We start from the raw sequence: 13,764 nt of genomic DNA on the forward strand, positions 1-13,764 counted from the left end.
AGCTAATGATTATAGAATTGATCATATGCATTGTGTATTCCTGCAATTTTTAATATATATATTTCCCAGATACAATCTTTTAATCACTATTGTGTGCATCCATGAATAAATGTATCACTCCCTTTACCCGTATGTGCATCTTGCTGGCTCTTTTTTTGTTGTTGTTGTTGTTGAGAGAAGTGAGAAAAGGCTTTCATAGGCTGTCACGATAAATTAAGGATAACACTTTCAGAAATTTGCCAAAGAAGGGCCTTCATTTGAAACTTTAATAATAGAAGAAAAGGCTTGAAAATAAAAGGAGAGAAGAGTAAAGAAGAGAGGAGGAAAGTAGAAGATCATCAGAATCCTTCTAGAAACAAATCAATTAAAAGGAGCATCACAAGGTAGAAAGAGCTCCAGATTATGGAGAGGAGCAAATGGGATATCTGACCTTTTAGGCCAACATATGAGGGACATGAGGAGCATAGGATGCCTCTGCATGTCACCTAGCAGAGTCCTATCAAGTATCAATTTTGTCTTCCTTCATCACCACAGAACCCCAAAGTTGGCATCCTAGATGCTATTATGTGGCTCTATCTCTCTATCTTTAACAAACATGAGAGTCTCCCATGATCTTTGCTACATGAACATTATGATTTGTTTTGCATCCATCTTTGTGTGTGATTCTGTGGTTCAATAGAGCTGTAATAATTTGATAAGAGCTAGCCAGGATATTTTCTCAAAAGGAGCATGACATGAGACCTGCACCATCACATACATTGAGAAGGGTCAATTGTAGCAGAAGATATGTGCATCAAATAGTAATCCAATATCAAGTATGAAAAATATGTGGACATGGACAATCAATTGAGATGAATATCAGATTTTGTTGAAGTGTCTAAGGACAAAACCACTAGAATTTGAAAAACCCACCAGCTGCTCCCAAACACACATGTTTATCACATATATCAGATTTTGTTGAAGTGCGTAAGGACAAAACTACTAGACTTTGAAAATCCACCAGCTGCTCCCAAACACACATGTTTGTCACATGATATCGGTATATGAACATTTGGAATATACATCTTCAAAAGAACTAATCTAAATGTTCACAAATGGACGATCTGAAAGTAATAAGAAGCAGCCACTCTCAGTGAAACCTGCAAAAGATATGCTGACAAATTTGTAGCAACAAAGACAATACAGCCCTTCCCCATCTAGTATCTTGAATTAGCTCTTCTCCCTGAAATCAGCAATCTTTTCATCTCTGATAAGGAAAATTCCTCAGTTCAGATATAGGAGCATGATGATCGAGATGGCCTGTTGCTAAGGTTGTAGTGATATTTATTCCACAAGGATTCTAGTTTCTGGAGAAATTTTGAGGCTCTCTCCTGGAGAAAGCACATAAGAGGGAGCATCAGCGAAATGTTGATCTGGAAACATTTGACCACATTTAGTGAAACAGCTGAGATTTATTAAAGATTCTATGGTGATCTAGTAAGGAATTCTTAGTACAAGCCCTAAGATTGGTACATCTATGTGATGCATTTCTGAACTAATTGTCCAATCAAACTTTGAATATTTTTTTTATTGCACCTCTTGATTGAGGCATACCAAAATGATAAGTACAGTATTTGCATCTTTATCTGGATGAAAGCAACATTGAATCATTATATGGTGGCATGCTGCAGTTTTAGCTGCATTGCATTTTCCAATGCATATTTCTAATCATAGAGAACCAACTTCACATTTAAATTTCTAATCATAGGGAACCAACTTCACATTTAAATTTCTAATCATAGGGAACCAAGTCCATTGCAAATAATCAGCAGGTAAGCATTTGTATTGAACATATTACTCTGTAGGAAAAGAAAGGAGTTAAATCTTCCACCTTTTTAATCAATCAGTAGATCACTTCTAGTGAAATATAAACCAAAACAATCTCTGGCATCTCTGAGTGAATAATTCTTCTTCAATCTAGATACTGCAGTACTTCTCTCTAAATAAAAAGAAATTCTAGAATCTAGATTCTGGAATACAAATTATGGTACATCTCATTTCAAGCATGGAAGCTAGTGCTCATGCTTGAGCTACTTTATGCAGCACAAGGCCATCTAAGAACCAACAAACTCAAGTAGAGCTTTACTCAAAAGTGTGCAGTGAATCATCATAAGGAATATAGAAACATACCTTCCAGCGCCTATGCTGAGCAATTTCAGAGTGGATCAATGATAATCGATCAATTATCACTGTAAAAGGAGGTCTGTCAGCAGGATTTTCGCTCCAACATTCCTCAATTAACCTGCACAGTATGACATCTAGGACATGAACTCCTAAATGAATGAAAGAAAGGGAAGTTGAAATTTAACAGCCGTAAAGAAAGCACATGAATGCTCTACATAATATAGCAGTAACAAGGTTCTTGGACTATAAGAAAGCATGAAAATTATTTATGGATATAATAGATATATATATGCTATGAGCTGCAGACATAGGAAAACAGTGCAATTAAAATGTACAATGAAATGACAACAAAATTATATTTCTTGGTTACAGATTTGCTACCAGTATGCTATACAGAATTACAGACTTTCCAGGCAAGCTACATGCTATTAAAATGGCAGAAAGAGATATAAGGTAAATTGGAGCTAAACAACAGGATGGGCAATCAATGCGCTGTTATTTACCAGGCAAAACCTTGTGCACATCAGGAAATCAGTATGTTTGTACACAATTGAAAGATGAAAGTGCCCAAAGAATCCTTAAATATATAATTGTAAACATTATGCTATATAAGAAAATACAAGTTAGTCGGAAAGCAGTGACATACATGACAGAGAAAATGTGTGAATTATGTGATAAAAAATAAAAGGTTTATTTCCAAAAGACAATACAAATGACAAAAAGCGAACTGTAGGTTGCAGCAATGATATCTAAGAGGTAAGTTACTAAGAGAAAGTATAGCTAATAAATAGGATATTTATCTCTGCCAATAGTGGAGCAATAACAGTACATCAGACTACCCAAGTTGCTAATTGATCTCTACAAAGGCTTTACCCCGCAAGATTACACGAGAACTAATTGGTCATCACATTATCACACAGAGAGTTTAGGCTATTGCTATCCTAGGAAGAAAACAAAGAAAAGGGAAAATTGTGAAAGGGAGAAGAGAGAGAAGTCAAAACTCAAAAGATGCTGATCGTATTCCAATAATTGCCCAAATTACAATTTCATAAAATAATCTAATAATGTTCTACCATAGAATGTTTCTCATACCAGAAAGTGAGGTGAAAAAAAAAATCAAAATAATGTATACAGTAACACATATTCTTTTACCCTGATTGCAAAGTGACAAAAGTTTCTGGCCTTTGTAGTTCATACATACAGCAAAGTGAAGCTGGCTCCACGTAATAGGAAAAATATATTCTTTTCCATGATAGATGCCTATAATACTTAGAAAATCCTAAAGATGTCACTGTTATGGTAGCACACAAATTGTTGTATCCATAATGGTGTAAACATTAAAAAATAAAATGGGCAATTGTGTGTGTTGAATCAAACCAATAGGCAAAGACAAGCTCTGTTAAAAATGTGAGGGCACCGGATTTGGCGAACAACTTACGCTTTCAATCCATATGAATAAAGTTTCTGTGAAGCTCTAAAAGGAGGTCTTTCATTAGAAGCATATCTCTGTGGAACTTCAGCATCTGGCATCTGAGAATATGGTAGGCATCCTTCGATCATCTGGATATTACCAAAAGAACTTCAAGTGAATGTTAATGGTCACTTAGCTCCATATATTTTTACGCAAAACATGTAGATATAATGATGATGACATTCAGAAATGCAAGCTACAAGTAATAGGACAAAGACGGGACCAAGTTTTAGGAACATGGAGAGCTTTTCCTTAGAAACTACAGCACATGCACTAAAACTAGTAAAAGATATAAGCGTGAAGCCGTGAACTACAATTTCCCTTTCATACTTCATTTTAACAAAACCATCTACTGGAAAATGGAAGCACAACAGAACTGCCACTCCAGCTCATATGTTCTATCAGAGAATCTACCTATCTTGGCAAATGAAAGGACAACAGAACTGCCAATCCAGCTCATATGTTCCATCAGAGAATCTACCTTGGTCCTGTACTGAAAAACCGCTTCATGTTTAGTGGGCATGCATTTATTTGCATTGTGAACATGTGTTCTAAGTACATGATGACACTAATCAAGCAGATAATCAAGTCCAAACTTTAAGGTAAGGTTGACGTGGATATATTATTATGTAATATAAAGTTCAAATGTTGTTATGGAAAGATATGCCATAATGTACATCACTACTTTTGCTGTATGTTAGGATGCTAAGAAAGGTATCGAGTCGAAAAACCACCCTCATGTATGTGCCCATCAACTGCAATAAATTAAATATGAAAACCTCTCACCACTTCTTCCAAGCAACTCAATATATATATATATATATATAGAGAGAGAGAGAGAGAGAGAGAGAGAGAGAGAGAGAGAGAGAGAGAGAGAGAGAGAGGAGAGAGAACTAGTTGCAGAAAGTAAGTTACATACTGAAAGATGATCTGAAGTATACATAGCAATAACTAAACTCAAGCTTCACATCATTATACACAGTAGCTGAAAAGAAAATTGTAAATTTTGCATCTATCAACATTAGGGCAGCATGATCCTTTTTCTTCTATTGCACAGCAATCAACTGACAGCTACATACGTTTATATAAATAAATATATTTACTTAGATGAACCTAAGAAAACATAGTTATTAGTCTCGGAGTGGAAGTCTCTAGGTTTACCTCCTGCAGAATCAAAGAGAATGAAAAGACATCCACTTTTGCATCATATTCTTTATTTTGGAAGACCTCTGGAGCCACATACCTGCCTGGTTATAAACTTATAAATGTATTGGCTGAAACTACAATTTAGAATGTGAAAATGTACGATGACAATCAGGCATCATCATCTAACATAAACTTTTAGGCAAAAAATGCACTGAAACCTTCATACAGTTGTAGATCAGAAACAAGGCTAAATTTATTATCTTTCAGGTTATCATGCATGAATTGTGACAAAGATATTGATAAAAGGGATCCTAGATAGAGATTTTTGCACTCTTGCTTCTGCAAATTTGCATTCCCTCGATAGATTCAGACCATAGTTCAAGTCAACCATCATGCTAGCCTCTTAATGGCCATATCTTGCCCAATACAACATTGTTCTTTCCTATGCTCCGTATGGAAATGTTTTACTAGAATCATGTTAAATTTATGTAACATCTCAAAAGATATGCTACTGAATAGGATATACATCAACAAGACATTCCATTTTGTCACAACATGCCAGATTTCTATTAATTTTGGCGACTAGATTCCATGCATTCTGAGAAATCCATTTGAATCCATAACACGGAATATGGAGACTGAAACCAGTAGGTTTTCATCTTCACATTTTTCTTGTAATACAATTAAAAATCCAAAAAATATTCTTCTTACCTAGAAAATTACCTTCCATAGACAATCACATTCTCAGGTAGCATCACTTGTTACTATTTTTAAGTTCCAATATCATTAGTTAGTGCAGAACAAGAAAGTCCAAATATTACATGTCAATCAATCTAGCAAAAGAAAAAAAAAAGACAAACTTACAGGCTGTGTCCTGACAGCTCACTGGTCTATCTTCTCTAACTGTTTTTGCCATCTTCAGATATTTGCTAACACCAAAGTCAGCAACTTTCAAATGACCAGAGTCGTCTTGCAATATATTTCTGTTATCTTACAATGGGCACAGAAACTCATATTAAGAAAATGCACACTATTCAGTTAGCTCATACAGCAAGAGTATGAAGTTTGTTTCAACTCATCAGTGAAGAACCAAGAAAAGGAATGAGATATAAGTATATAACACAAACACTTACGAAGGCTCAAGATCACGGTGGATGATTTGTGGTTTATGCTCATGCAAGTAATTCACTCCTCTGGCAAGTTTTACAAGATGAAAATAACTTTTGGTTAATAGAATGCAACAGAAATTAAGTGAGCAAACTATAACAGCCAATTGCTAAATTCACGATAACAAAGAAAAGTAGAAATGATTGTAAACATTTATGTGAAACCTTGCAATATCAAGTGCATATCTAACTGCTAATGTTGGCGTTAGAGCTCCCTTACAGTCTAATAAGGCACGAAGATCACCCTGCATATTAGAATTAAATGGATTGCACCATTGGAATTCAAAAAGCAAAATCAAAGAGTCAGATGCAACTTGCAACATAACTAAGAAACATAACTAAATTTTGATTAAAAAATAATAAAAACATGAAATTAATGACAGTGATGACAATCAGATATCTGAAGTAAAAGTGCAAAAACCTCCATTAAACACTTGTTCTACATACTTTTCTCATGCATTAGATAAAATAAATTGTCTCTAAAGAAAAGGCAAGCTGTAAATAGAAAGTTAAGGACACTCATACAAGCCAGTCAAAATAAGAGGTGCCTGTAAATTCACAATCTACGGATAAACTGCAGAATGCATTGTTGAAAGCAAAATTACACATGGAGCTGCATCTGAAAAAAAAGAATGATAAGATCTCAGCTCTTCTCATCAAATGCTTGCTGAATTATCAGCTAAGTTCAGCAAAGCCATGCAACATGGATCATTAACTAAGTTCAGCCAAGCCATATGACATGGATCATTAACTAAGTTCTGCCAAGCCATGCAATAAACAAAAGGTCCCTTTTAATGAGATGACAAATTGTCAGGTAGATGGTGCAGCAGAAACTATATGCAGTTATTGGTGATGACCAAATCCCTCAAGGATGACATTTTCAAAGAGGTGACTTAGCTATATGAAATTTTGTGACATAATTGGAAGAAAGGACTGTTGTGCTTAAAGCCAACTGGGTGGAAGGTAGCGGAAACCATTCCAACACCTATGAAGTTCTTCAATGAGCAAATCTTCTCAGGCTTTGGCGTTTCACTGCCCCCAAGGCCTATTCGAACTGTCCGGCACATGGAGCTTGGAATGCTTGATATGAGCCAAACTTCAACAAGGACGACAATGAAATGCAATTATATATTGCCATTAAAATGGAACGAGTAACATTATGAGTACCTAGAGTAAAGCTATTTGCATTCAATGTAAACAATTACTCTGACATTCAACAACCTCGGGCAAAACATTATGGGTACCTAGAGTGAAGTTATTTGCATTCAATGTAAACAATTACTCAGACATTCAACAACCTTGGGCAAAAATTCTGTGACAATCATCATCGGACTACTTTGAGTGACAGCACCCAAGAATTGGACAACATTTGGATGCCGTAGTTGCTGAAGTAAGGCAAGCTCATCTCTAAAAGCCCTTCTGCAGTATCAGAAAACATGTTTTAATTGGCTTATCAAAGATGATCAAGAAATAAAGGTAAAAATTAATTGGGCCAAAATGATGTAACAACAAGGGAAACCCAACCCACACTTTATCCTCATCGATAATTGCATCTTCATCAAGCTTTTTAACAGCAACTTGACTTCCACGCCATGTTGCTATACAATATGTTCCCTGTGGGGAGAGGAGCCAAAACAAAAGGAAAAAGACAAAGAAAAAGAAAAATAAAAAGAGAAAATAAATTACAGAAGACACATGAAAGCCAGGGAACATAGCAACCTAAAATAGAGTTTAACTGAGTAGCATCTAAAATCAGGATTTCATCAGTACGAGAGCAAGCAATTCTTCTAATTCATGAAATGCAACAAAGGTGATTATATTATCAACTTGTAGAAAAGTTAAAAAAATAATTGCATTTTACCCTTTTGGAACTTTGGTAGTTTTAAAGAAACTAATTAAATTTTATGCTTGAAATAATTTTAGATTTACTTTACTATATTAAAGAAATCCCAACATTAGCTAGATATGAAGCAAAACTATAATGGCTGACATTTTAAAGATTTGTATAAGTGTTTGGAAGCCTTATGAGAAGTTACAGTTGATCCGGGAAAGAGAAATTAGAATTAATGAATCAATTTATGAAGCAAAACTACAATGGCTGACATTTTAACGATTTGAATACGTGTTTGGAAGCCTTACGAGAAGTTACAGTTGATTCAGGAAAGAGAAATTAGAATTCATGAATCAATTTAGGACAAGAATATGTTGCATACAGATAAGGAAGTGTTATTTGACAAATTTGAAGAATAAAAGAAAAACTAAACATGATCAAACACAAAATGAATTTTAAGACTAGGTCTAAAAGATTAAGCTCCTCAGTCGGTTGAACAGAAATAGTAAGTAATCAGTTTGAAATGATATAGATCTTCTGCTGATGAAGTGTTAATATAAGAGAATGGGGATGTTCTTTTTTTATTCTTTTACTCTGTCTCAACCTCTATACTCTTGTTCTGTTATCTGATTAAAGGCTTACTCAAATAATTGATGCAAGATGGTGTATTGTCACATAGGGTAACTATAAGCATTAAACTGCTGTTAAATGATTCCTGTGTGTGCCTTTATGTATATTATTTCCGGTTACAGAAGTAGCAGACAAGAAAGAAATACAGACTTTACTTTCCAAAATAGCTACTTCTAAATCACACAGCAATGACAGGAAAAGATCATAAGTACCTTAGTTATACTGGTGCCATCGGTGAAATCAAGTTCACTGGGGTCTATCTCATATTCTGGGACTTGGCGGGCGCTATCGACATGCATAGGGGCAATCTATATTAATGTCATAACAAGAAAAGTTAAAGTTGTATCTTCAATAAAAGAACAGGGTGAAACTGTCCAATATCTCATCCAGCAGAGATACATAAGAAAGTTGCACGATATACCTTAATCTTAGCACCATGCTTCTCCAAAAGCTTTATCACTTCATGTTTCTTGTAATGTATTGCATCGGCAAGTGGCTGTTAATTCAATAATGGTAAGAATCTTGGTCTAAAATCACCTGATATCATTCTACTCTATGCAAGCTTCTAAAGGATCAAACAACACATACAATTCACGTAGTTAACTTGTGGTAGATCTAACAAAGTGAAGTGAAAATTTCAATTGCATATGCCACTTCAGGAGGTACTCTGTGCATGTTGAATATTTTATAACTCTTTTGTTCAATTAGCCAGATTAACAGTAAAATAATTAAAAATACGAAAAAGACTAAGTTACCTTCTGACCATATATTCGCGGCAGAACCAATTCTTTTGCAATCAACGTAGACAAATAAATATCTTTTCAACCTCTCTACTTTAAGCCCTATATTTTCGTTTAATTCCTAAAAAGGACCCTCCGCTTAGTTCTTCTAGTTTCCCTGCTTGATTTAAGAATATCCCACAGTTCATCGAAGAAATCATAAATCGAGCACAAAACAAACGGAATCATCCACATTTTAGATCAATTAAACTTTTCTTTTTCTCTCTTTCCAGAAAAAAAAAAGAGTTTAGTAAACGTAGCAAAATAGTGATTGGAAAACGGGAAAAGCACATACCGTGCTGCCCCATCGGTCTTCCGGATCCACCTTCGCCCCCTTCTCGAGCAGCAACTCGACAACATCGGCGAATCCCTCGCACGCCGCCACGTGGAGCGCCGTCCGGCCGTCGATGTCCCTGAAGTTGACATCGGCACCTGAACCAAGCAGCCGCCGTATACCGTCGAGGTCTCCCTCGTTGGCGAGGTACATGAGGCGGATGTCGTCGCCGATCTCGTCGGGGACGCCGAGAAGCGCATCCTCGGGATCCGCACTGCCGCGATCGGGCGCCATGGATGACTGCTTCCCGAGGCTGAAGCGGTGGGTCAACTTCGACTCCATCTCCCTACCCGGACTCAGAGGAGCTCTAGAAGGGTCGATCGCCTCCTCCTTTTGGCGGTGAGTCGAGGGGAATTAAAAAGAGAATACCGTTGGAAGAGGGAAAGGTTAACGACTCTATCGTCGTAGACGTGGATCGGGACCCACACCATGGCTTTTGACCTTTTTATGCTGTGGGTTTATATATATATATTATGAACTCATAAATTAAAGAGTTATATTAATTTCAATATTTACGAAATTTAAACTTGTGATCTCTGTTATTCGGTACTGTTACTTGCTTTGGAGGAATCCCTTAGACAATGTTGTTGATGATCGAATAACTTTATATATTTGGACTAAATTAATACTTAGGCTATGTCTGGGTGAAGAAAACAGTAGAGTAATGAAGAAATTTATTTTCCTTTTTCTTTGACTTTTTGAGAGGAAAAAGAGTGACGGGTCATTTTTTTTTTTTTTTTTCCTTTCCTTTCTCCCCCAATCGCTCTCAAGATTTCTATCTAAACGGAGAGGAGTGGAAGAGGCCCACACGGCCCATTGCAAGGGACGAATAGTGATGGGGAGTAGAATAGGTATTAGATCAAAGTAGGATTTGGGTCGGAGGCAGGCCGCACCACGAAGCTTTCTTCTTCCTACCTGCAAGGCCATGGCTCGGCGCCGAGTGCTGCTGTTGCTGAAGCCCTTCGACGTCTATCCCCCGAGACCATCGTCCTCCTCACCTCGCGCCGCCAATCCCAAGGTACTCATCTCTCTCGCTTGCTCTCGCAAGCTCTTCATTGTGGAAGACGAACTTCTTTGATCTTGGGAACTAGCAAAAGCCTTGGATACTCACTTCGATTCTATGTTAGATTTAAGAAGGATTCTTAGAATTTCGTCAAAATTTGTAGTAATATCTTAGAAATTGATGCACCTGCGTGATGTTGTCCATACTCTTTCATATAGTTCAGGGCTGAAGTTAGAGAGGAGAAAGGTGTTAACTTTCGATAAGTGCATGGTCATATATATAGTATGCTTGGGGAGATTTCAATTATTCTTGTAACTACTAGTACATTTGATACTCATGTGCAGCTACCTCCTATTAGGCTTCCTTGGACAGTATGAAACAGGTCAATGTATCAGAATGATCGTCCTATTTTGTTTTCTTTTTCACTTAGTGTAGCTTTGTTGATCCCAAAAAGAAAAAAAGACATTTTAGGCATGCTGAGTTGAGCCTTATGGGTTGGGAGATTTAAATGAAGCACCTCACCACCCGCCAATGTAGTGGACTACTTGTCTTGTGTTTCATTACATGTTTCCCTTTAGGATAGCTTACTAGAAGGAATGTGTGGTGGTAAAATCATTAGGAACTTGGGTTGATCCTTATCCCTATATATACTAGTTTACAGCATACTGGGTAATGTACGTATTAATGTATTCTGTAGTCTCGAGTATTCGATTGGTGGGATATGGTTTTTAGTCTTTAATTTTTTTTCTTTTTGTTTTCCTTTTCACTTATTAAACTTATAAAATGCCGTTTGTGATTCCTTTTTAGTTTCTCACACTCACACTCACTCTTGCTCTGCTCTCCTTTTCCCTCTTCCTCCATCTTCTTTTTATCAAATTCAGTCTTCCTTGCTTAGTACACTAAAGTACACTTCTTCTGAGGTGCTTCCAGCTCTTGCATATTAAGGGTCCCCACTACTATGTGGATCATCTAGCCAAATTGACAACCTTTGGCTTTGTTCTGGAGTTCATTACCAAACAGAATCTTTGGTGCACAAGATAAAATGCAAGGATGTGAGTATAAAGTTGGAAGACAAATTGTTTGCATCTTTCACCCTGAGGTTGGAAGAGCTGAGTCTTTCCTGAAACAGGTCTGACCATATATATTTAGCACTTTCTAGGTATACAGGTTATCCAATTATGTCCACCTCTTTTTCCTTTTGATAATTTTGTATTTCATATTGCATATATACCAGATGAATGTCATGGAATAGATGGCTGAGAGGCACGCTAGCATTGCTTGTCTGGAAAGGCCCCTCCAAAAGATAGTCATGAGAGTGAATTCTGATTTGATGCCCTTAGCTGCAGACTGCATTAAACTGTTGGGATGTAAATGCACTCCTTTAAATGCTCGATTGGTTTTGTGAAGCTATCCCTTTCTCATGCTGCAGATCTTTCCCCTGCATCACCTCAATATTTTATCCAATTCTTTCTTCTGGTTTTTGCAGGTCTTAAATTATTTAGACGACAGATGTAGAGTTCATAAGGATACAATCAATTTCTGTCAGAGTGTTCTGCAACGAAAATCTCTTGACTGGAAGCCTTTGTTGCGTAACCACTTGTCTCATCGAATGTGTGATGCTGATCTTGTGATTACTGTTGGTGGGGATGGCACTCTTCTCCAAGCCAGTCACTTTTTGGATGGCTCAATTCCAGTTTTAGGAGTTAATTCAGACCCTACACGTCTCGAAGAGGTCAGTATAACCAAGCCATGAATTTCAATTACAACTCGATCGTTAAGAGGTATTTGAGTTATAGCCATTCTAGGTGGTTGTATCAACTGCAGTAATTGCTCTTTTTATCCTTTACTACTCTACCGTTCCACATTCTGTCCAGCACAAAGACACGCTTGGTGATTGATTTTCTACTTTCTTACTATAAGGTGATTGATTTTCTACTTTCTTACTTTACAGTAAGGATTTGTAGTTCTTGTTTGCAGGTTGATGAGTTAAATGATGAGTTTGATGCAACAAGAAGTACAGGTTATCTCTGTGCTGCTACTGCAGGAAACTTCGAGCAGGTATCCACTTCGGAAATTAATCTGTCATCTTACATTAATGAAAATTACTTTACATAAATGCTAATTATCTTTGTTATATAATATTAGAACATTGGAGTTTCTTTCCCTACTTTAATTTTCACCTTCTGCCATATGGTACTATCCAGGTACTAGATGAAATCCTTGAGGGCCATAAACATCCTACTGAACTAGCAAGGCTATCAGTGAACTTACATGGTCAGCAGTTATCAACATTTGCTCTGAATGATATTTTGGTGTCACATCCTTGTCCAGCATCAGTCTCGCGATTCTCATTTAGGTACATTATCTCCTTGTAACATCTAGGTATATTCCAATGTGAGGGAATTTTCCTTTACTAATTATCTCCTTGTAACATCTTAATTTCTATGTTCAGAATCAAGAGCGAATGTCAAAGGAGCCCGCATTTGGTTAACTGTCGATCAAGTGGTCTCAGGGTCTCCACAGCTGCAGGATCGACAGCTGCCATGCTTTCAGCTGGAGGATTTCCCATGCCTATTTCAAGTCATGACCTTCAGTATATGGTAAGAGAACCCATCTTTCCTAGGGCTACAGATGTTCCGCTGATGCATGGGTTAGTTAAACCAGATCAATCAATGCATGTTGCATGGTATAGTCAAGAAGGGGTTGTCTATATTGATGGCTCGCATGTATTTTACTCAATCCAGCATGGAGATATAATTGAGATATCATCAGAGGCTCCAATTCTTAAAGTTTTTCTGCCTCACAGGCTGTTAACCTAGTTTGTTGCTTATAATGAAACCACTGCATGTTAATTTTTTTGCTTCATACTTTGCTTATGTATGTTGCTGATAGATAATGTAAACCTTTTGTACTCTCCTTGTTTTGGGTTCTGCAATGGAAACAGAGAAGTTTTAGATGAGCATCAGTTGTGCTCAATACTCTCATTACCTTCTGTAAGAGCTCACAATTTCGTGTTCACCGCTAGGAAACTCTCAACTTGCTGAGTTTTCTTGATGTTCTTGTCCATATACAATAAGGGTAAGCTGGCCTCATTCACGGGCTTCTCCTCTTTATTTGTATTAGAAGAAAACATTCTTATGAAATTTCCCTGTTTCCAGGTAGATTGCTTATGTGAGTGGGCTTTATTCATGAATGTATAATTGATGTTGTATCAGGATTGACCTCGAAAATTTGCATTTCT

The 13,764-nt window shown here is 36.8% G+C and overlaps 2 protein-coding genes across 7 annotated transcripts; one reads left to right on the forward strand and one right to left on the reverse strand.

The window, feature by feature from the left end:
* Window positions 1–292: 292 nt before the first annotated feature.
* On the reverse strand, window positions 293–9,856 carry LOC140779913 (serine/threonine-protein kinase 12-like). 4 transcript variants are annotated; one of them, XR_012107411.1, is made up of 13 exons: window positions 9,482–9,856; window positions 8,829–8,903; window positions 8,620–8,715; window positions 7,475–7,560; window positions 7,245–7,365; window positions 6,112–6,191; window positions 5,914–5,973; window positions 5,645–5,763; window positions 4,796–4,881; window positions 3,602–3,723; window positions 2,170–2,281; window positions 913–1,412; window positions 293–741 (listed from the first exon to the last, which is right to left on the reverse strand). XR_012107411.1 is itself a non-coding variant. In XM_073125247.1 (12 exons), the coding sequence occupies exons 1-12, from the start codon at window positions 9,800–9,802 to the stop codon at window positions 1,269–1,271; spliced, it is 1,422 nt and encodes a 473-aa protein (XP_072981348.1). In that variant the 5' UTR covers window positions 9,803–9,856; the 3' UTR covers window positions 749–1,268. The 4 variants fall into 4 exon arrangements, 2 of the variants coding, with proteins under 2 accessions (XP_072981348.1, XP_072981349.1); XM_073125247.1 differs by lacking the exon at window positions 293–741 and having other exon boundaries at window positions 749–1,412; XM_073125248.1 differs by lacking the exon at window positions 293–741 and having other exon boundaries at window positions 750–1,370.
* Window positions 9,857–10,342: 486 nt separating this feature from the next.
* LOC140778429 (probable NADH kinase) lies at window positions 10,343–13,764 on the forward strand. 3 transcript variants are annotated; one of them, XM_073123131.1, is made up of 6 exons: window positions 10,343–10,538; window positions 12,010–12,255; window positions 12,501–12,581; window positions 12,728–12,879; window positions 12,976–13,123; window positions 13,549–13,764. In XM_073123131.1, exons 1-6 carry the CDS (start codon window positions 10,446–10,448, stop codon window positions 13,597–13,599), a joined length of 771 nt encoding a protein of 256 aa, XP_072979232.1. In that variant the 5' UTR covers window positions 10,343–10,445; the 3' UTR covers window positions 13,600–13,764. The 3 variants fall into 3 exon arrangements, with proteins under 3 accessions (XP_072979232.1, XP_072979234.1, XP_072979231.1); XM_073123133.1 differs by having other exon boundaries at window positions 10,344–10,538; window positions 13,468–13,604; XM_073123130.1 differs by lacking the exon at window positions 13,549–13,764 and having other exon boundaries at window positions 10,345–10,538; window positions 12,976–13,541.

This window comes from Typha angustifolia, chromosome 15 (assembly GCF_048772165.1).
Source record: "Typha angustifolia cultivar Huaian chromosome 15, ASM4877216v1, whole genome shotgun sequence".
Classification (NCBI taxonomy): Eukaryota; Viridiplantae; Streptophyta; class Magnoliopsida; order Poales; family Typhaceae; genus Typha; species Typha angustifolia.